This window comes from Ctenopharyngodon idella, chromosome 6, assembly GCF_019924925.1.
Source record: "Ctenopharyngodon idella isolate HZGC_01 chromosome 6, HZGC01, whole genome shotgun sequence".
Lineage (NCBI taxonomy): Eukaryota > Metazoa > Chordata > Actinopteri > Cypriniformes > Xenocyprididae > Ctenopharyngodon > Ctenopharyngodon idella.
This window is the reverse complement of record NC_067225.1, coordinates 8,836,007-8,856,558: the sequence shown is the minus strand read 5'-3', so window position 1 is coordinate 8,856,558 and position 20,552 is coordinate 8,836,007. Positions and strand designations below refer to the sequence as shown.

At 37.1% G+C, this 20,552-nt stretch overlaps 1 protein-coding gene across 1 annotated transcript in view; it reads left to right on the top strand.

The window, feature by feature from the left end:
- myo10l1 (myosin X, like 1) overlaps nucleotides 1–20,552 on the top strand; it is a 72,750-nt gene that overhangs the window by 39,379 nt on the left and 12,819 nt on the right. The window contains exons 4-29 of the mRNA XM_051896760.1: nucleotides 3,873–4,060; nucleotides 5,059–5,193; nucleotides 5,280–5,404; nucleotides 6,794–6,807; nucleotides 7,029–7,113; nucleotides 7,248–7,354; nucleotides 7,466–7,595; nucleotides 8,539–8,657; nucleotides 9,284–9,430; nucleotides 9,528–9,628; nucleotides 13,602–13,668; nucleotides 13,826–13,918; nucleotides 14,008–14,076; nucleotides 14,174–14,256; nucleotides 14,345–14,453; nucleotides 14,679–14,759; nucleotides 14,862–14,986; nucleotides 15,082–15,211; nucleotides 15,368–15,474; nucleotides 16,028–16,304; nucleotides 17,241–18,026; nucleotides 19,020–19,143; nucleotides 19,229–19,472; nucleotides 19,638–19,733; nucleotides 19,833–19,926; nucleotides 20,007–20,062. Coding sequence (XP_051752720.1) covers nucleotides 3,873–4,060; nucleotides 5,059–5,193; nucleotides 5,280–5,404; nucleotides 6,794–6,807; nucleotides 7,029–7,113; nucleotides 7,248–7,354; nucleotides 7,466–7,595; nucleotides 8,539–8,657; nucleotides 9,284–9,430; nucleotides 9,528–9,628; nucleotides 13,602–13,668; nucleotides 13,826–13,918; nucleotides 14,008–14,076; nucleotides 14,174–14,256; nucleotides 14,345–14,453; nucleotides 14,679–14,759; nucleotides 14,862–14,986; nucleotides 15,082–15,211; nucleotides 15,368–15,474; nucleotides 16,028–16,304; nucleotides 17,241–18,026; nucleotides 19,020–19,143; nucleotides 19,229–19,472; nucleotides 19,638–19,733; nucleotides 19,833–19,926; nucleotides 20,007–20,062 — 3,692 coding nt within the window. The remainder of the gene's footprint in view (nucleotides 1–3,872; nucleotides 4,061–5,058; nucleotides 5,194–5,279; nucleotides 5,405–6,793; nucleotides 6,808–7,028; nucleotides 7,114–7,247; nucleotides 7,355–7,465; nucleotides 7,596–8,538; nucleotides 8,658–9,283; nucleotides 9,431–9,527; nucleotides 9,629–13,601; nucleotides 13,669–13,825; nucleotides 13,919–14,007; nucleotides 14,077–14,173; nucleotides 14,257–14,344; nucleotides 14,454–14,678; nucleotides 14,760–14,861; nucleotides 14,987–15,081; nucleotides 15,212–15,367; nucleotides 15,475–16,027; nucleotides 16,305–17,240; nucleotides 18,027–19,019; nucleotides 19,144–19,228; nucleotides 19,473–19,637; nucleotides 19,734–19,832; nucleotides 19,927–20,006; nucleotides 20,063–20,552) is intronic.

Sequence of the window (20,552 nt, the reverse complement as noted above, 5' to 3'; positions counted from 1 at the left end):
ATTAAAATAGAAAAAAGTTATTTTAAATTGCAATAATACTTCACAATATTAGGTTTTACTGTATTGTACTGTATTTTTGATCAAGTGAATGCAATATTGGTGAGCATTAGACATTTTTAAAAAACAATTTCTTACCAACCCAAAACTAAAAATATAAATATTTGTTTATAAAAATAAGAAATAAAAATGTACATAAAATAAAACCTAAATGGTAACCATGAAAATGCTGAAACTAAAACAAAACTGAAAGGTAAAATAAATTTGAAATTAGTATTAAAATAAAAACCAATTTGAAAATGCAACTTTGATCCCTATAAACTCCTATTTGCAATTCATATGTATTATATGAATATTATAATTTCATGGTATTGCAATAGAATTTGTCTTCAGACAAGAGTAAGAACGGGATGATTAGTCAAAGCTGTGACATTGTGGTGGGACACATCATTCAACACATTGAGCTGTGGTTCTAAAGTGGGCACTGTTAGTTTGAGTCGAGCTTATCATTTCCTGATCTTGTTCCCCCATCATTTCCTTTCAACTCTATACATAGGCTACTGACCAATAAAAGAAAAAAGGATCTAGATATTCTACATGAAAGTGTTACAGTGATTAATGTCAATATCATGGACTTCACCCTATTATAATATAAATCATTACACGTTTTCACATTTTCACCAGGGATTCTCTGCACTTTTCTTCATGCCAGTACTTTATGAAAAAGTAGGTCAGTTAATGCCTAAGTGTTCACTCCGTCTTTCCTGTGTAATCAATCCAGTGTTGTTTTGTATTCTTCATTTTAGGGTGGACAGCTCTCTGACTGACTGAGAGAGGAACTGGAGTTTCCTGCCTTAGTTTAGCAGAGTGATATTAACTCAAAACATCTCAGCCTGAGACTGAAAGGAAACCCTGTTTGATTAAGAAATGTTCCTTCTTCAACAAAAACATCCGAAGCCTAATACGTCCCAAACTGGGTTTTCAGACAAAACTAATGTGATGCCGGATTTAATAAAATATGTACTATAAATGATAGCCCGAATAAATGTTCCATTGTCTGCTTGTATTTCCATTGTTTAAAGTGAGTTTATAAGATTAGATACCAAGATGTTTATACAGTATTTTTGTAATTAGGGATTAGAATTAGCCCCAATTTTTCTGTCTGCGTGGGCGGTGCATGTACAACAGTGCATGTGTGATTGATCAGAGTCCACTAGATAGTGTGCACATGCCAAACAAGTCTTTCCACGCTTACTGCCAAAGGAGTATACTTTGAAAGGCAAAGTAGTGTGAAGTATACCCGGGCTTTAATGCTCTTATGTGGGTAATTCAACTCACTTTTAGCCTTCAAATACGTATACTGTATAGTTAAACTAGTGTCACTGCTATGTATGCCCCATAAAGCTGTTTTTTAATGAACATATTCAAATCTAATCTTAAATGTGATTTTATGCGCACTGTAGTGACCAGTAATCTGCAATAGAGCAGTTTGTGCTCTTTTTTCCAATCAGTAAAGCACATTCAACAAACATTGCAGTCCTACTGTACATTTACTTGTGATAACACAAAGTATAGAACATTTATTACGTGTTAATCCACAAGAAACAGTGCAGCATAAACTGTAACTAAACTGCCATTTTGTGACAGGCTGAGCTGCCTCACGTGATCCAAGTTAGCCATTACGCTTTTTCCAAGAGTCACAGACCCTCTCATCTCCTGAGAATAATACAACCTCTGCTATAGGGTCTTACTGATGATGTTGCCAAAGAGTGTGGTCATGTGATCGGGTGGCTAGGGCAAACTGGAGCCTCATTGGTCTAGACAGAGACATACATCCCAGACTGCTGGTTTAGAGTTGTAGCCTGGAGGAACTGGTGTGACTCATTGTCTGCATTATGATCCAAACATTCAAGCTTGACCTTTGCAAAATCCATAGAACAAGAGTCAGTACATCCCTCTTTGTAAGGACTGACTGGGACAGAGACAAGTATAATAAAACTTCCCAGCATGGTTACACAGCTTTTATTTATTTTTATTTTATTTTTAATCTTCCATAATGTGGTTTTAACAAACCTAAAACAAGTGATAAAATGATGTAACTTAACCAAACACAAAAATATATTAAAAAATGTATTATTTAGTGTTATATATAACTATGTTATTTAGTATTCAGTGCTAGCTGAAATGAGAGATCTTAAAGGGATAGTCCACTCAAAATTGAAAATTCAGTCATTACTCACCCTCATGTGTGTAACACAAAGGAAGATATTTTGAAGAATGTTGGGAACCAAAACTGTTTGTTTACCAATATTCTTTTGTGTTTTTCAAAAAAAAAAAAAGGTATCTGTTCTGCCATCATCTTCAAAAAAGTAATTATAAAATAAACAACTTACCTGTAAATGCAAATAACCACACATCAGTTGAATTCTGTATTAATAGAGCTACATTACTTGGCAAATATAATCAGCCTAATCAGAATCATATTGCATATTTCCCTGCTGTAATTTCATATATCATATTGTTTAAAACTTGTATTGGTATTTTACCACAGATAATTGGTGTTTTTAGAGACACAGGCACCATTTATGAACTATCAAGTAATTGTATAGTTCTCACTCCGGACTATGCATTTGATTCCGATAACTTGTATAGTTTCTTGTACTTCCCTGTTGTTTTATATTTATGTTTTGATTGTAAAGTGCTTTGAGCTCTGGAAAAGCGCTAAATAAATTAAACATTATTATTATTATTATTATTATTATTATTATCAGTCCCAGTGTCAGAGGTAATTACTTGCAACAGCTGTGAACATGATCTGCCCTGTTTAGTTTACTGCAAAGGGACAAAAACATCGACAGTCATCTATACCCAAAACACATCATGCAATCCAAACCTATTTCATAGTATGGTATGGTCCAATAACCTGCTCTAACAAGTCAGATAATGGCTCTATTGTTGTTTATCTTGGTATATTTGTGCTGGTGATGAAATGGCAAGCCTTATGAGACAGAGTATGATGAATAGCTCTAGTTTTCATATGCAGTAGAGGAAATTATGTATGGATGTTTTTTTTATGATTAGCAAAGGTCAGTGTAATGGTTTTATTACATTTTATTAGTAGAGCTCAAAAAAACATATCTCTATCAGTGTCTGAAAATAGCTTATTAATTTCCCTGTTATTGAATATAAAACTAAAACAGCATGCAAGGCTTTATTTGTCAGCTGTATTGTTGATCTTGCTTTAGACTGGAGATTTGTGTCATGTTGTGCTCAATGGAGTGAATGTGAACGGGCTATCTTATTCCATCTTGGTAAATGGATACTGTAATTTACCTTTCCCAGGATGCATGCTTTGGGGTTGATGACTGATAGCTAGTGGTTATCTGATTTATCATAGTGTTGTGTCTGTTTGTGTTTGGCGCCTCTCCAAGTATCCAGGAAAATCTCAGTTTAATCTCATCACTGTGCCGTTGTTAAGATCAGCAAGTCATATTACTGCTGGTGGCCAGTGAGCATGTTGTTTGCCTCAATATATGAAAATTACAATCACACACCTGCACATAAACATATTATAAACACCTGCATGTACTGATGCATTCAGTATTAAAAGAGATTTATGTTACAGTGCGCGTAGATAAGGACACACATCATCCACAATCCTCTCATGGCCTACTGACCCTGACACAATCAGCTTCTGATGTGAAATATGACCTGATCACATACTGATTGTTAAAGTTTCCTTTAAATTTCCTTTTATTTGTGGATATAAACTAAAATGTGCACTGATCACAAATGTTTCAATATGCTTGTTTTATTGTTTTACTATTTGCTGGCTTTCGATAGTCCTTAACTGCCTCTCTTTCTCTGTCTCTCAGACTAACATAGGCTCTATCCTGGCGGCTGTGAATCCTTATAAGCAGATCGGAGGGCTGTACGATCTCTCCGCAGTGGAGCTGTACAGTCAGCATCATTTGGGCGAGCTGCCGCCACATATCTTTGCTATTGCCAATGAGTGTTACCGCTGCTTATGGAAGAGACATGATAGCCAATGTGTGCTGATTAGGTGAGCCATTCAAACATTTTTTTTATTTAGTCAAGCAGACATACCTGCAGAACAAGTATGAAAATAAATAAGAGCTTTTCAGTAAAATGTGCTCAAAAAATGTATTGTATTTTTTCATTGTTTGGAATGAAAGACTTTACAAAGCATTCTTTGTCTGCCCTTTTTAATATAATTTGTTAAATGCTGTAATATGATTAAAAATCATAGAGAATCGAATCAGAATCAGAAAGTGTAAGTGTCAAGACTCATTCACACCAAGAATGATAACTATAATCATAAAGTTTTAAATCTTTCCTTTCATCTTGAGCTGAACAAAATCTCTGCTGTTTTGAGCAGGTTTCTTCTGCATAGTGACTCATTTAAACACCTTTGATTGGCCAATTGCGTTCACACGCTCAACAGACGTGTCTGTGACTGGCTACAATGCTCAATGCTGCAAAACACATTGTAAATAGTAACCTTTGATGCAATAGAAGTAAATATGAATATAATGCTGTAATCAACACCTTTCACAATAAGGTAATAATAGCAGCTGCAATCATAATCGTAATTATTTTTCCGATTGATTGTTCAGCCCTAGTCAATATTATTATTGTACATATAATTATCAGACCCCCAAAAACAACATTTTACTGTATTTTTGTATAATTTCTAGATAAATTTCATACACTTACTTTAGAAAATAAAACAAAACAGGCTTGTCTGATAATATAGCATCTAGTATAAACCCTGAATACATGAATATATATAATTAATTCACCCTTGTGTTGTTTGGAATGCCTTATTCACTGACTGAGAACTGATAGGGATCCATTATTAGATATTATCTCAGTGTACTAATCTCATTTCTGTTAAACCTAAAGGCTGAGTTTGAGCATTTGTGGCTTAGACCTGTGCCACAAACTGCTATCAGATTTCACAGCATTGCAAATTCAATCAGGGTAACACAAATGTCAGTCAAGGTCATAAATGAATGTGTGTATGCATGTGTTTAACAGTGGTGAAAGTGGAGCTGGGAAAACAGAAAGCACCAAACTACTGCTGCAGTTCCTGTCTGTCATGAGCCAAAACTCTGCCGGGACACCGCCCACAGAGAAGAGCACGCGCGTGGAGCAAGCCATCGTACAGAGCAGGTGAAACGCATGCCTTAACACACAGCCTGAGCACTTTCATATGCACACACAAATGCACAACCTTTATACTTTTCTTTCTTGTCCAGCCCCATCATGGAAGCATTTGGAAATGCCAAAACAGTCTACAACAACAACTCTAGTCGTTTTGGGAAATTCATTCAGCTTCATTTCTCTCAAAGCGGGAACATCCAGGGAGGATGCATCGTCGACTGTATCCTCCTAACTGTACACATGTGTTCATACATAGTTTTTGTATACTGAGACATCTTGACCTTTACAGATGGTACCGTACCCTTGTGAAAAAGAACTGCGCTTAATTGTATTAAATGTAAATTTGTAGTGTACTTCAAATCTTAGACGAATTAAAAAAACTGTACTTGCAGATAATATGATTTTACTGAAATAAAAGGACACTTAAATGTACTTAAAGAGAGTACACTTTCATGACTGTTTTTAACACACTTATAAAAAGTGCACTTTGTATTAATGTCAGATTAAAAGTTGTACCCTAAAGTACCTTTTAATTTATTTTAATATATTGTCATGCTTTAAAAAAGTACTGTACACTTTGATGTGCTGACTAACATACGAAAGCACATGTGAAGTACTTGATGGTAACACTTTATTTTACAGTGTCATTGCTACATATGTTATATGCAGTTACTATAGTAATAACTATAAATTGTGCATAATTACGTGCAACTAACCCAAACCAAACCAAACCCTAATCCTAACCCTATAGTAAGTACATGTAGTCATTTAATATTACTCAGTACTTAAATGTATAATCACAGTGTAACAAAGACACCTTAAAATAGTGTAACCGACTTGATTATAATTTTATTTTCACTGTGTTATTCAATATTACATTTAAAGTTAACATTTTAAATGTATGAAATTGCAACTTCATCATTATAAATGTGTAATTACAAATATATATATATATATATATATATATATACAGGTTTCAATAAAATTTAAATTGAAGTACATTAATGCTTGTCAGTACATTTGGCAGTACACTTTAATCATATTTCAACGATAATACAGGTAATTAGGAAATTACATATAAAGATGTATATAAGTCCTATCTAAGTGGGTTGAAATTGTAACGTAAGTTCAATGTAAATGTAAGTTCATCAAATTGCATTTAATATAAATTAAATTATAAAACTGTAATACACTTTCATTTAAAACATTACATTCTGTTCACACACACATAAGTATTCTTTAAAAGTATATTATTTCAGTAAGTACTCTTTATAAAAGTATACTAAAGTGTACTTCTTTTTCCACAAGAGAATGTTATAATGCAATAGGGATTTTCTTCTGTAGAGTAGGCACCTGTCCACTCATTAGGGAAAACAAATCCCAGTTACCATAGTCACCCATTCATTTTTACTGAAATACATTTTTGCCAGGTACAGTTCAGTTGTTATAACTTCTTTCTTTCTCCCCACCCCCCACATTTTTTTGCCATAGAAGTGAATGAGTGACTATGGTAACTGGGATTTGTTTTCCCCCATGCTTAACCATGTTCACAGTACAGTTTAATACAAGCTGCATGCACCTGTATTTCCCTTAATTCTTGCCTCTTCAGATTTGCTTGAAAAGGTAAACCTTGCTGCCTGCTGTGTGACTCACCCCTAACTAGCAGAAATCAATCTTCTTTGATCAGCTGTTCATAGTATAAAACCAACCATTGTTCTGTTAATACAATTTGGCACTGGATATCTTGTCAAAGGCAGAATCACTCCCCCATTTTGCAGAGAAACAGTGTCTGCCAAAGTGAGATTCTCGCCTACTCATCATCTGTGATCTGATCTGTGTTCCAGAATCGAGTGGTAAGGCAGAATCCAGGGGAGAGAAACTATCACATCTTTTATGCTTTGCTGGCCGGGGCCAGCAAAAGCCAAAAGGGTGAACGAATACACAATGCATATAAAGACACATGCATTTACACATAACGCAGATGATGCTGGCGTATTAATATCAACGAAAATATACACGAATGTTGACAGACTGAATGATTACATATGTCCCTCTGTTTATAGAAACATATTTTCTAGAAGACTCCCCTGAGTTATTTTACTACCTGAGTCAGACGGGATGTGTGAAGGACCGCAGTCTCGATGACAAGCAGCATTTTGACGACGTCATGGTATAAAAAAATCAAATAGATTTTTGTTAATCTGTTAGTAAACTTTCCTAATGTATACAAAAACTAAGAGCAGCATGATTCATGGTTCGTTCTTTCTCTTTTTGCTTTCAGGAGGCTCTGAAGGTCATGGAGTTCACAGAGGAAGAGATCAGAGATATGTTTAAACTGCTGTCTGGAGTTCTGCAACTCGGCAATGTGGAGTTCATGACAGCAGGGGGCGCGCAGATCACCACCAAACAGGGTGAGAGGTGTCATTCATCTCTTACTGATAGATATACCATGGTGTGTCAGAATATTTGATTCTGATTGGCTGAAATGTGTGCATTTAAATCGTGTAATGCACAGGTAGTTTCAGTCAGTTCACTGTTCTATATTAATGCACTGCTTTCACTGAAGCACACACATACACACACACATCACTTTCACACAGATTGGAGATTGTTCTGCACACAGACAGAAACATTTGCTACATTATATCCACTTGTTAAGTTGTGACGTAAGGAACGCCGTTTCTGGGTCCAAGCCTCGACTCATTTCACTTAAGAATGCCATCACGACGGCCTGTTTATGAGCGCTATTTATTCATATTAAACATTTAACATTTTAAAAAGTTAAACATTTAAAATACTTACAGTCTGCACAACAGTCTCCGTGCTCACAGTGTCACAGACATTATTTTAACGATTTATAAAGTTGAATCACTGTCTGGCCATCTAGGGTTCTTGGTATGGAGATAAAGGATATGATTATAATTTTTTGAGAGTATTACACCACATCATGTGTGTATATTAGCACCGTTTGTTGTTTTCTTGTGGTATGAGATGAGCGTTTGGACCCGGAAGCACTGCCGCGTGATGTCAGACTTAACAACCGTATTACTCAGCAACGAGGTGGTAACACTGTTTTTGAAGTAATTAAACTCACTGCTTCATTGTTAGAAGAGAGACACTGAACAGATGCAGGTAATTCACACGCATCTCTCTCTCTCTCTCTCTCGATAATTTATTCAAATAGATGTTATAATTCAATCAAATAAATGTAATATTGCCACACTACTTTATCTTTCACGTTGGGTGTTTCTTTGCCTCCACATTAAAACCATGTAATGCACACCTAGCCGTGGATTATCCCTTACATAGACGACACTAATATGTGTTTGTAATTCTTTTCTCTACTTCCTGTAGTTGTAACTAATGTGAGCGAGCTCCTGGGCCTGGACTGTTTTCAGTTGTCTGAGGTTCTGACACAGCGTTCCATGATCCTCAGAGGAGAAGAGATCTGCTCTCCACTCACAGTGGAACAGGTACAATCACTTCACAGTGTTCACTGCATAATTTATAAATTAAATATAGATTAATTATTATTATACCTACAAAAGTTATTCAGTTAAGAGCAGTGAGTGATTTTCTTTTTCTTTTGTTCTTTGATTAACATTAATGACAGACTGTAGCAGGTTTATTAGGCTGCTGTCACTTTAAGACTTGCCGCTTATAACGCGGATCTGCATCCTATTTTCTCACAGCTCTTTGTGTTAATTTAAGACTTTATATGACTCATTTAAGACTGTGCTTAAGAGGATACTTGACAAAGCGGGCATTTTATCATAATTTTGTGTTTTTGTACACACAAAAGAGAACTCAGTGCGGCCGGGGGACTCACAGACAGCACGCCAGTTTTGCGTCTTATCGCGCTTGAATGGTTTAATAGCACTTGAATAAATGGTAGCGTGATCATGGATGATTGTGTTGAATATTTTTAATCCGTTAAACTGAAAAAAATTAATCGCATGCGTTAAATCGTTCATTTTGACAGCATTAATATATACTTTCTCGTAATGACTTGCTTTCATGAAAAAAAACTTGAATTGTTTGGCAGTTATTTTCTTCTGTCTCCACTTGCTCATTTTCTTTTCTCATTTTTTATTGACAGGCGATAGATTCCCGGGATTCAGTTGCCATGGCGCTTTATTCTCAGTGCTTCTCGTGGATCATCATGCGAATTAATCAGAAGATAAAGGGCAAAGATAATTTCAAGTCTATTGGAATCCTGGATATCTTTGGTTTTGAGAACTTTGAGGTGTGAGGCCACATGGATCACATGTTCATTCACACAGATAGACTCACACATAATATTTTTTACTGAGATCTAACACAAGTATTTCTGTGTTCTGAAGGTGAACCGTTTTGAGCAGTTCAACATTAACTATGCTAATGAGAAACTGCAAGAATATTTCAACAAACATATTTTCTCTCTGGAGCAACTGGAATACAACAGGTAAAGACTGACAACCGTGAGTGCATGAAAGTCAAGTCAAGTCACCTTTATTTATATATCGCTTTATACATTAAAGATTGTTTCAAAGCAGCTTTACAGTGATAAGCAGGAAAATACTGATTCAATGATGCCAACAGAATTCAACTCTCCTGTAAAGCAGCTCTAAAAATACAATAGTAAACAGTCTTTATTCAGTTGAAATCAGTTCAGTGTTGATTCATTTCGGTTTAATAACTGTGTAAAGTATATCAATTATGAAATGAGTTCAATTCAGCTATAAAGCAGCTCTGCAGAAAATAGCGATATCATCCAGCAAAGTTGAGTTCTTATCCAATAGTGTGAGTGCAGTCGAATCAGTAATATTGTTGAATATTAAGTGTCCCCAACTAAGCAAGCCAGAGACGACAGTGGCAAAGAACCCAAACTCCATCAGGTGACAGAAATGGAGAAAAAAACCTTGGGAGAAACCAGGCTCAGTCGGGGGCAGTTCTCCTCTGGCCAACGGACGAATACGGTGTGATTATGATTCAGGTTGAATCACAAGTCAGGAGTAAGATTGTGGATCGGTAGCATTCAAAATATTTCATCCAGTTCCTTCTGCTTGAAGATCGTATTCATCACGCTGGTTTGGAGACGAAGCTGGCCATAGAGGTCTGTGCAGAAGACTTGTCTGGTTCTTATGGTCTTTGCTGAGGATCTGTGCCGATGGCTGTCGTGTCGATGAGGTCTTCACAGGGGATTGTTCTAGTAGACACGGTCTCTGCTGACATTCAGGGCTGCGATGAGGTCGTGTCTAGGTGCAGGTCCACCATCTGATCTGGATCCGGCTGACTACGGTAACCTTAGGATAAGGATAAGTCAGACAGACTAATATTAGCTAAGAAGCCATTTTTCTTACGATGTAACAGGTACATCTAGTGTTATGGGAAGTGTTCCCGGTTCCGGTTGACCTAATTTATGCAGCCTGACAATCCTTTAAAGGATTTGAATTATAGAAATCTGATAATGTGTTATGTGTATGCCAGGTTAAAGAGATGTGTTTTTAGTCTAGATTTAAACTGACAGAGGTTGTCTGCTTCCCGAACAAGGTTAGGAAGACTGTTCCAGAGTTTAGGTGTTAAATAGGAAAAGGATCTGCCACCTGCAGTAGATTTTGATATTATAGATATTATCAACAGGCCAGAATTTTGAGACCGCAATAGACTCGAAGGACTATAACACATTAAGAGCTTGATCAAGTACTGAGGAGCTAAACTATTTAGTTCTTTGTAAGTAATTAGCAAGATTTTAAAATGTGTGCAATGTTTAATAGGGAGCCAATGCAGTGTTGACAGAACCGGTCCAATACAGTCATACTTCCTAGTTCTAATAAGAACTCTAACTGCTGCGTTTTGGACCAGCTGGAGTTTGTTTATTAAGCACCCAGTAGAGCATTACAATAATCTGGCCTTGATGTCATGAACGCATGAACTAACTTTTCTGCATTTGGCTTTGAGAGCATATGTCATAATTTAGATATATTTTTAAGATGGAAAAATGCAGTTTTACACATGCTAGAAATGTGGCTTTCAAATGAAAGATTGGTATCAAAGAGTACACCCAGATTCCTAACTGACATCAAAAACTTGACAGAGTAGCCATGGTATTCTAGGTTATTATGTGTCGAGGTTTTTGGTCCAATAATTAAATTCTCTTAAATTAAGTTTTTTCACAATTTAGTAGGAAATTACTGCATTCCATTAATTTGTGAATTGGTATGTTTCATCAGGGCGTGAAGAAATATAGAGCTGAGTATCATCAGTGTAACAGTGAAAACTAACACCATGCTTCCTAAAGATATCTCCAGGGTAGCATGTACAGGGTAAAAAGCAATGGTCCTAGTACTGAGCCTTGCGGTACTCCATACTGAACTTGTAATATGACACCTCTTCATTTGCTGCTACAAATTGATAATGGTCAGATAAGTATGATTTGAACATAACAATGCAATTCCGCTAATGGCAACGTAATTTTCGAGTCTATTCAAAAGAATGTTGTGGTCGATAGTATCAAATGCAGCTCTAAGATCTAGTAACACTAATAGAGAGATACAAACTAGATCAGATGATAAGAGCAAATCATTTGTAACTCTAATTAGAGCAATCTCAGTACTATGATATAGTCTAAATCCTGACTGGAAATCCTCATAGATACAATTTCTTTCTAAGAAGGAACATAGTTGTGAGGATACTGCCTTTTTTAATTTTTTTTTTTTTTTTTTTTTTTTGACAGAAAAGGGAGATTCAAGATCGGTCTGTAATTAACTAATTCTCTAGAATCAAGTTGTGCTTTTTTAATGAGAGGTTTAATAACTGCCAGATTAACAGTTTTTAGTACGTATCCTAATGACAGTGATGAATAATTAATATTAAGAAGATATATGACTTCTGGAAACATCTCTTTCAGTAGCTTAGTCTGTATAGGGTCTAACATACATATTGTTGATTTTGATGATTTAACAAGTTTAGACAATTCTTCCAGTCCTATAGCAAAGAATGAATGGAATTGTTCCTCGGGGTCTATTGCACGACGTCTGATGCAATACTGTAGTAGATGGTTACAATTTTCTCTCTAATAGTATCAATCTTGTAAGGTAAAGAAATTCATAAAGTCATTGCTGCTGTGCTTTTTGGAAATGTCTGAAGTTGATGCTTTATTTCTTGTTAATCTAGCCACTGTATCAAATAAATACCTAGGTTTGTGTTTGTTCTCTTCTAAGAGAGTCGAAAAGCAGATCTAGCAGTTTTTAAGGTTTTTCTGTATGCAGTAACACTGTCCTTCCACGAAATGTGAAATACCTCTAGTTTTGTTTTCTTCCAGCTGCATTCCATTTTTCGGGCTGCTCTCTTGAGGGCACGAGTGTGCTCGTTATACCACAGCGGCAGGCTATTTTCCTTAATCTTCTTTAAGCACAAAGGAGCAAATGTGTGTAAAGTGCTGGAAAAGAGAGAGTCAGTAGTTTCTGTTGCAACATCGAGTTCTTCTCAGCTATCTGGTGCCGAGGAGTTGAAACTGATCAAGAAGATTATTTATAAAGTAATCTTTAGTGGTAGAGGTGATAGTTTAACCATATTTGTAACAGGGAGATGGTTTTGCAGCCTTGGCTAAATGGAGTATACACAAGACTAGATAATAATCTGAGATGTCATGGCTGTGCTGCAGAATTTCAACACCATTAACATTGATTTGGTCTGCTATTACATCTATTCTTCCATGTGTATTGTATCTCTTAAGTGCCAGATCACCTGAAAAGTTATTTCAAATGCAATTTAAAGGGTTAGTTCACACAAAAATGAAAATGCTATCATCATTTACTCACCCTCATGTTGTTCAAACCCGTAAGATTTTCATTCATCTTCTGAACACAAATTAAAATATTTTTAATGAAATCTGAGGTATTTCTGTCCCTCCATTGACAGTCCATGCAACTACCACTTTGATGCTTCAAAAAGTTCATAAAGAGATTGTAAAACTAAACCATGTGAATTGAGTGGTTTAGTCCACATTTTCTGAAGAGACACAATTGCTTTATACGCTGAACAGATTTTTATTCAGGCTTTTATTCACATATAAACATTCATCAACGCACACATCAGTTATGGTAAACGGAAGCTCAAACATGTTCGCTTGATGTGTGAGAACCAATGAGATTCATTCTTGTGTGTTACACAGCACGTTTGAGCTTCCAGAAGAGGTTTGTTCTTGCACATCAAGCAGATTCAGTTGAGCTTCTTTTTATGTTCTCTGATCAATGTTTATATGTTAATAAAAGCCTAAATTCAATCTGTTCATCATTCTTCAGGAAATTTGGACTAAACCACTCAAATTATGGATTAGTTTTACGGTCTCTTTATGAACTTTTTGAAACCCCAACGCATTAAAGTAAGCATTTGAAAATATTTTGTATTCTAAAACTAATGAATTCCGTTATCAGGGAAGGGATTCACTGGGAAGCCATTGATTGGATGGACAATGCAGAATGCCTGGATCTGATTGAGAAGGTAAACCAATCATGGTTAGCTGTCAGGAACAATAAAGTTTAATTTAGTCTGACTGACTATTTATACATTCATTCAATCAAAGTTCAATTTGATTATTACAATAGTAGAAGTTTTCAGTTGTGTTAATTAACACTTATCTAATGTTGTGTTTGTACAGAAACTGGGCATGTTAGCTCTGATTAATGAGGAGAGCCGATTTCCAAAAGGCACTGACTTCACCCTGCTGGAGAAACTACATGGCAGACACTCTGTGAGTTATATTCTTATCATACAAGGACATAGTACAGTTCAACCAAGCATAACATGAATAAACTCACAAATGAGATTGTTTTTCCACAGACTAATCCCTACTATGTGAAACCCAGATTGGCAGACCATCAGTTTGGAATAAAGCACTATGCTGGAGAGGTATATGAAGTGTCTGTCTGTCTGTCTATATATCTGTCTGTCAGTCTGTCTGCCTTTCTTCCTTTTTTATTTTTATATTTTTGTCTTCCTTTTATAGGTCTTATATGATGTGAGGGGGATCTTAGAGAAGAACAGAGACACATTTAGAGATGATATACTGAACATGCTGAAGGATAGCAGGTAAGACACAAACACACAAACTCACAAACTCAAACACAGCAGTTTTGTTCTTGTATAGTTTAACCTGTGAGTTATTCTGTGTGTGCAGATTGGATTTCATCTATGACCTTTTTGAGCAAGTGAGCAGCAGAAACAATGAGGAGACCTTGAAGATGGGCACGGCCAGAAAAAAGCCCACTGTCAGCTCTCAGTTCAGAGTGAGATATAGCTTCCACATCAAGACTTTCATCTTAATAATTGACCTAAAATTTAACATGCTAAAATGCTGCATTTTTCAAAGCATTCAGAATTTTACTGTTTAAACAATCAGGAGCAAATTCACTTGTCAGTTAAGCCTGTGCCTTATTCACATATTGTCTGCAGTCCCCTTTAACTTGTCAGTGATTATAGACATTTGATTGGTTGTCTCTTCTGTTCTTCAGGACTCTCTTCATTCTCTAATGGCCACTCTCAGTGTATCCAACCCCTTCTTTGTGCGCTGCATCAAACCCAACATGGACAAGGTTAGAGCAGTCACATCAACCAATGAAAATGCCATTTAAAAAATAAATTGTGACATGTTATTCCACACACATTATACGTTTTAATAATTTTCTCTTATTTAGAACCCAAACAAGTTTGACCCAGACGTGGTTCTGAATCAGTTGCGGTACTCTGGCATGTTGGAGACAGTGAAGATCCGCAGAGCCGGATTCCCTGTCAGACGCACCTTTAAAGACTTCTTCAGCAGGTAAGTGTTAAAACACATACAGATGCATGAGTTTTTGTTGGCTCATGTTTTCTGGGAGACGTTTATGATTTTGTGTTTGTGGTTGTGCACATCAGATATAAGATCATTCTCAAAGAGAAGGAAAAGGCAGCTGTGGCTTCCAATGGAGATGAGAAAAAGAAGAGCACAGATTTGCTGACACTCTATGACAGGACCAAAAAGGAGTGGCAGTTTGGAAAGACCAAGGTGAGTGAGCTTTGACGTCTTCCTCTATAACTGTGCTTATTTATATCTCTTTTTAATTAAGGGAAAGATAACCAACTGTGAGGTATTAATGGTAGGCACATTTTCACTTGTGTTTATGTCTGATGGTACTAACCTGTGATAACCTTTGATCCCTAGGTATTCCTAAAGGAATCTTTGGAACAGAAGCTGGAGAAGCAGAGAGATGAAGAGCGAAGCAAAGCCGGACTGATCATACGAGCCTATCTTCTGAGATATATAGCAAGGTGTGTGTATTTCTTGTTTTTTTGCACAGATTACATTAGATTGCATTTGATATAGTTTCCAAAACATCTCAATGAACAACATTTGTTTAATATCCTTTTGGATTTTAACATGTCACCTTCTTCAAAACACACACATTACCTATATAACTTCGTTCGGCGTTGTCTTGCGGCTGTCAGAGCAGAAACAGAAGCTGCTGCTCTATTTACGTTGTCTCTGGTCGCATTTATATGCAAATTGCGCACGTTTATTTCGTCCGTTAGATCGAAAGATCTGAAAAAGCCCATAGATTTACCCACCCAGATCCTCCCCTCAGAGAAATCAGGATAGAAGTGGTTGAAAGTGGACAAAAGAGACCGATTAAAACACCAGGTGTAAATGGGAATGTGTCTCCCTCATGTACTTGTGATCCGATCGACCAATACCAGGTGTAAACAGGGCCCTTGACATGACAACAATCAAGTAGTGTCTTAGTGACACCTTTCAAATGCTGTCATCTGCCAGTTAAACACAGTTACTTATTCTAAGGGAACTTACATTTTGTACCGACTACAGAAAGAACTTTAAGAAGGCTCTGGAAAGCATTGTGACAATCCAGAAGAACTACCGCGCTCATCTCTATCGACGACGGTTTCAACGGAAACGTGCAGCTGCACTGGTTCTCCAGAAACACAGGCGAGGGCAAGTGGCAAGAGGAGTCTGCCGCAAACTACGAGAGGAGAAGAGGAAGAGAGAGGAGGAGGAAAACAAAATGAAAGAAGAGGAGGAGAAGAAAACAGAGGGAGATCATGAAAAGAAAAATGAGAAGGAAGGAGAGGAAGGGGCAGCAGAGGTAAGTGACTTTAATGTTCCTTTTAAAACATGAATATTAGCAAAAATCACACTCGCCCCTTGACTGGGTGATTAGCTTTTCCTTTGGTGAGGTTTCCAAATTTTTATTTTGTATTTTTTTTTGTCTGTTCTGGGCATATTTAACAAATGATCAAGTTTAACTTGCTTGAAACTTTGAAACTTGACCTCATGAATATGCAATATGTTTAGCTGATATGTTTAACTTTAACGCAATATATTTAACTTTAAAATGCTGATTGGCTGTAATTTTGTCACATAGCATTTTCTTTTTTCTGTGGAAGCCCATTTCCGCCACATAAGAAAAAAAAAAATTGGTAAATCATAATTATGACATAAAAAAATCACAATTGTGACATAAAAAACATGAAAATGAAATATGAAAATATGACATAAAAGCTAAAATTATGGCAAAATGTAATTCTGACAGTCTAAATTATAAGACAAAAGTCAAAGTTTTGAGATAAAGTCATAATTGACACAGAGTAGTATAACTCCCTTAGTACTAAGGTACTAAGTTAAATTTATGAGATAAAAAGACAAAATTATGACATAAATGTCAAGATTTTAATATATAAAAAATAAGTCATAATTGACTTTTTATTTCACAATTTTGACTTTTTATAATTTTTTTCTTATGTGGCAAAAATGGGCTTCCATAATTTTCAACCGCATTTTTGACAGACAAATTTTTTCTTTTCTAAATTTCCTATTCTTAATGAAAATTTGAGACCCCTCCTCCAAAACATACATGTAAATCCATGCAGTCAACCTGTCAAATCATAGATTTTTTCAAGCCTTTTGACATTGAGTCTAAAAATCTGTCAGATTTGCAGACAGGTGGTGTCAACGTGTTTGTAATATTTGTTTTTCTCTAACCAGTGTTTCCATATCTTCCCTCTCTCCTGCCCTCCTTTAGCCTCCACCCTCTGCTGAGGAGGAGACCCGTCAGATGGAGGAAATTCTGCGCTTGGAGCGAGAGATTGAGCGTCTGCAGAAGAAAAGAGAAGACGGTGTGTCTATGCTACGTGAGAGCTCGAGACAAGAACTCCGATTGCGGCGCGATGCCGAGATCCTGCGTCAGAAAAAGAAGGCTTCCCGTGTTGCCACTGAATTTCTCGAACTACTCGACACCGGAGGTCCAGAAGTCATCCCTGGTGATCCTAAACAACCTGCCTCCAGACCGGCAGCTGCCACTGAGGAAGAGGTAGACGAAGGCTTCCACGCAGAGGAAGAGTGCATACCACTTCCTGAGTTCCCTCCTCCAGCAGAAGGTCCAGTGGATCAGGAGATCTTAGCCACTCTGCCACCTCCTCCTCCCGCTTTCGCAGAGGGCACGGTGGCCCCATCTGCACCCAATGTTCCACCTGGGGCTCCGCCTCCACCTCCTCCTCCACCCCCTCCCCCTCTCCCTGGCGAAACCAAAAAGGAAGATGGAAAGCCTGAAGAGGCTAAAACAGTTAAAGAGGTGGATGGGAAAAAGGAGGGAGAGGACGTAGACCGCACCAGCAAGCTGACAGCAGCGGAGTCTCTGCCGGACACAGAGGAACCCATCTACAGCGTGCCCGGGGATGGCGAGTCGGACTACGACCAAGACGATCTGGAGGATGGACAGAGCAGCACTGCGGCAACGGACACAGAACATGCACGCAAGTCCACCTGCACCAACGCAAGCCAGGAGTCCTACAACCGCAGCTCAGACTCAGTGAGTTTACGAAAATAAGCACCTGTGTTTCTCAAAATGGGTCTTTCATGTCCGAAATAGCTGCCCAGAGACATTGCAAATATGGCCACCAAGTGAACTGATTTTCATTGAAAGAGACTTTTGTCTTCCAAAATACTGTCAGATTAAAAAATAATGAGTGCAAAGATAAACTTCACACAGATAAACTTTGCTATCTAAATGGGGCCATTCCATAGAATTGTATTGTTTTTATATACAGCTAGTTATAAATATAATAACCTAACCATAACAGAAAACATTCTACATTTTTACAATTAAAAAAACTTTATTTGCTTTATTTTTTTTATTGTTTTTATAAATGAAGATATGTATGGAAGCTTGTTTCTATCACTGAATAAAAAATAAAAAAGGTAATTGCAACTTTTTATCTCACAATTCTTTTTTTTTTCTCGCAATTCTGATTTTTTTTTCTCAGAATTGTGCGAGTTATAAAGTCAGAATTGTGTGATATAAACTCGCAATTGGGAGTAATAAAGTCAGAATTGCATGATATATAGTCACAATTGCGTGTTATTAAGTCAGAATTTTGAGATATAAACTCGCAATTCTGAGATAAAAAGTTAGTCTTTTTTTCCTCAGAATTGGACTTTATAATATATCTCACAATTCTGAGAAACAAGTCAAAATTGCATTTATATCTCGCAATTCTGACTTTATTTCTCACAATTGCAAGTTTATATCTCACAATTCTGACTTTATAACACGCAATTGTGACTATATATCATGTAAACTCACAATTGTGAGGAAAAAAAGTCAGAATTGTGAGATAAAAAGTTGCAATTACATTTTTTATTTAGTGGTGGAAACAAGCTTCCAATCATATGTCCCCACAAGGAGGTTTTGTGAGGTTTAGCTCAATTCTGGGTACAAATTTGTCCCCAAAATATGAGTAATTAGGTACACACACATGCTTGCCCACTGGCTGACCATTCACTCTGTCTATGTCTCTTTCAGTATGCTGATAGCGATGATGAGCATGATGGGTATGTGGACACAGATGAGGAGGTATCCAATGGTAAAGTCAACATCTTGAATGGGAACGGACCTCCGTACTTCCACAGTTACCTTTACATGAAGGGTAAGAAACCAAATGACTTTTATACAAAATAAAATCCCTAATGATTATGTATCAAAGTATAAATCTTTTTCTGTCTCATCCACAGCTGGGTTGATGATCCCGTGGCGCAGGCGTTGGTGTGTTTTGAAGGACGACACCTTCATGTGGTTTCGCTCTAAACAGGAGTCATTAAAGTCAGGCTGGCTGTACAAGAAGGGAGGCGGACTTTCCACACTCTCTCGCAGGAACTGGAAGATGCGCTGGTTCGTTCTGCGTGACTCCAAGCTCATGTACTTTGAGAATGACAGCGAGGAGAAGCTGAAAGGGACAATCGACATTCGTTCGGCCAAGTAAGTTTGAGAGGAATAGGAAGCAGAACTGTGGTATCATTAGGTGTCAGATAGGAAGACACTTTTTGTGATTGTTGATTGTGATCAGCTTTTATCAAAAGAGCCTTATAGTACAGTTCATTCAGAAACAATAGATCATCCTGAATTTTTTTCCCCTGTTTTTAGGGAGATTGTGGATAATCATGAGAAAGAGAATGCTCTGAATATTGTGACAGATGAAAGAACATACCAGGTGTTTGCCGAGTCACCAGAGGATGCCAGGTACAGTATGCTGACAATTATATACCTGTGCGTTTTTCATAATTGGGCCTAATTGCTCTCTCTCACTCTGCACTCTTTCTTTTGCTCTCTTTCTCTTAGTGGTTGGTTTACCGTGTTGAGTCGGGTCCACATTGCCACACCAGAGCAGCTACTGGAGATGTCACATGAGCAGGCCAACCCAAAGAACGCTGTGGTCAGTGTCCTTACCCTTCATGCACTTTCACTGTTAAAGCTCCTTTCTCTTTTGACAACTGTTTTTTCTCTTTCTCTCAGGGCACACTGGATGTTGGATTGATTGATTCAGTTTGTGCTTCAGACAATCCTGACAGGTGAGAGTCATCTTTGTTACAGACGCTAGAAGATAGCACAACTGCAGAAATTGCTTACAGCACTAGGGGTGTAACGGTACACGTATTCGTACCGAACCGTTTCGGTACAGGTGCACGTGTGTACCAAATGCATTACAAAACCGAGGTACGTACTGAACCGTGAGTTTTGTGTACCGTTACACCCCTATACAGCACTTGAAGTTGTGTTATTTTAAAGTGTGTTAGTTTTTAAATTTTGAAATACTTCCTCTTATCCAAGCATAATAAGCAATGGACTCTTTTCACATTTCCGGCGTTCTCAGAAGCAGAAGCCATTATAGTTGGGTAAACTTCTATAGTGGTGAATGGAAACTACAACAAATATTTAATGACATACTATATTTATTTATTTTGTCTTCCTATTTGCTCCAATAGCTAAAAGCATTTCTATGACTTTCCAAAAGAGGAAAAAAATAGTGAGATATTGATTACGGTGGAAAGAAGAAAGACA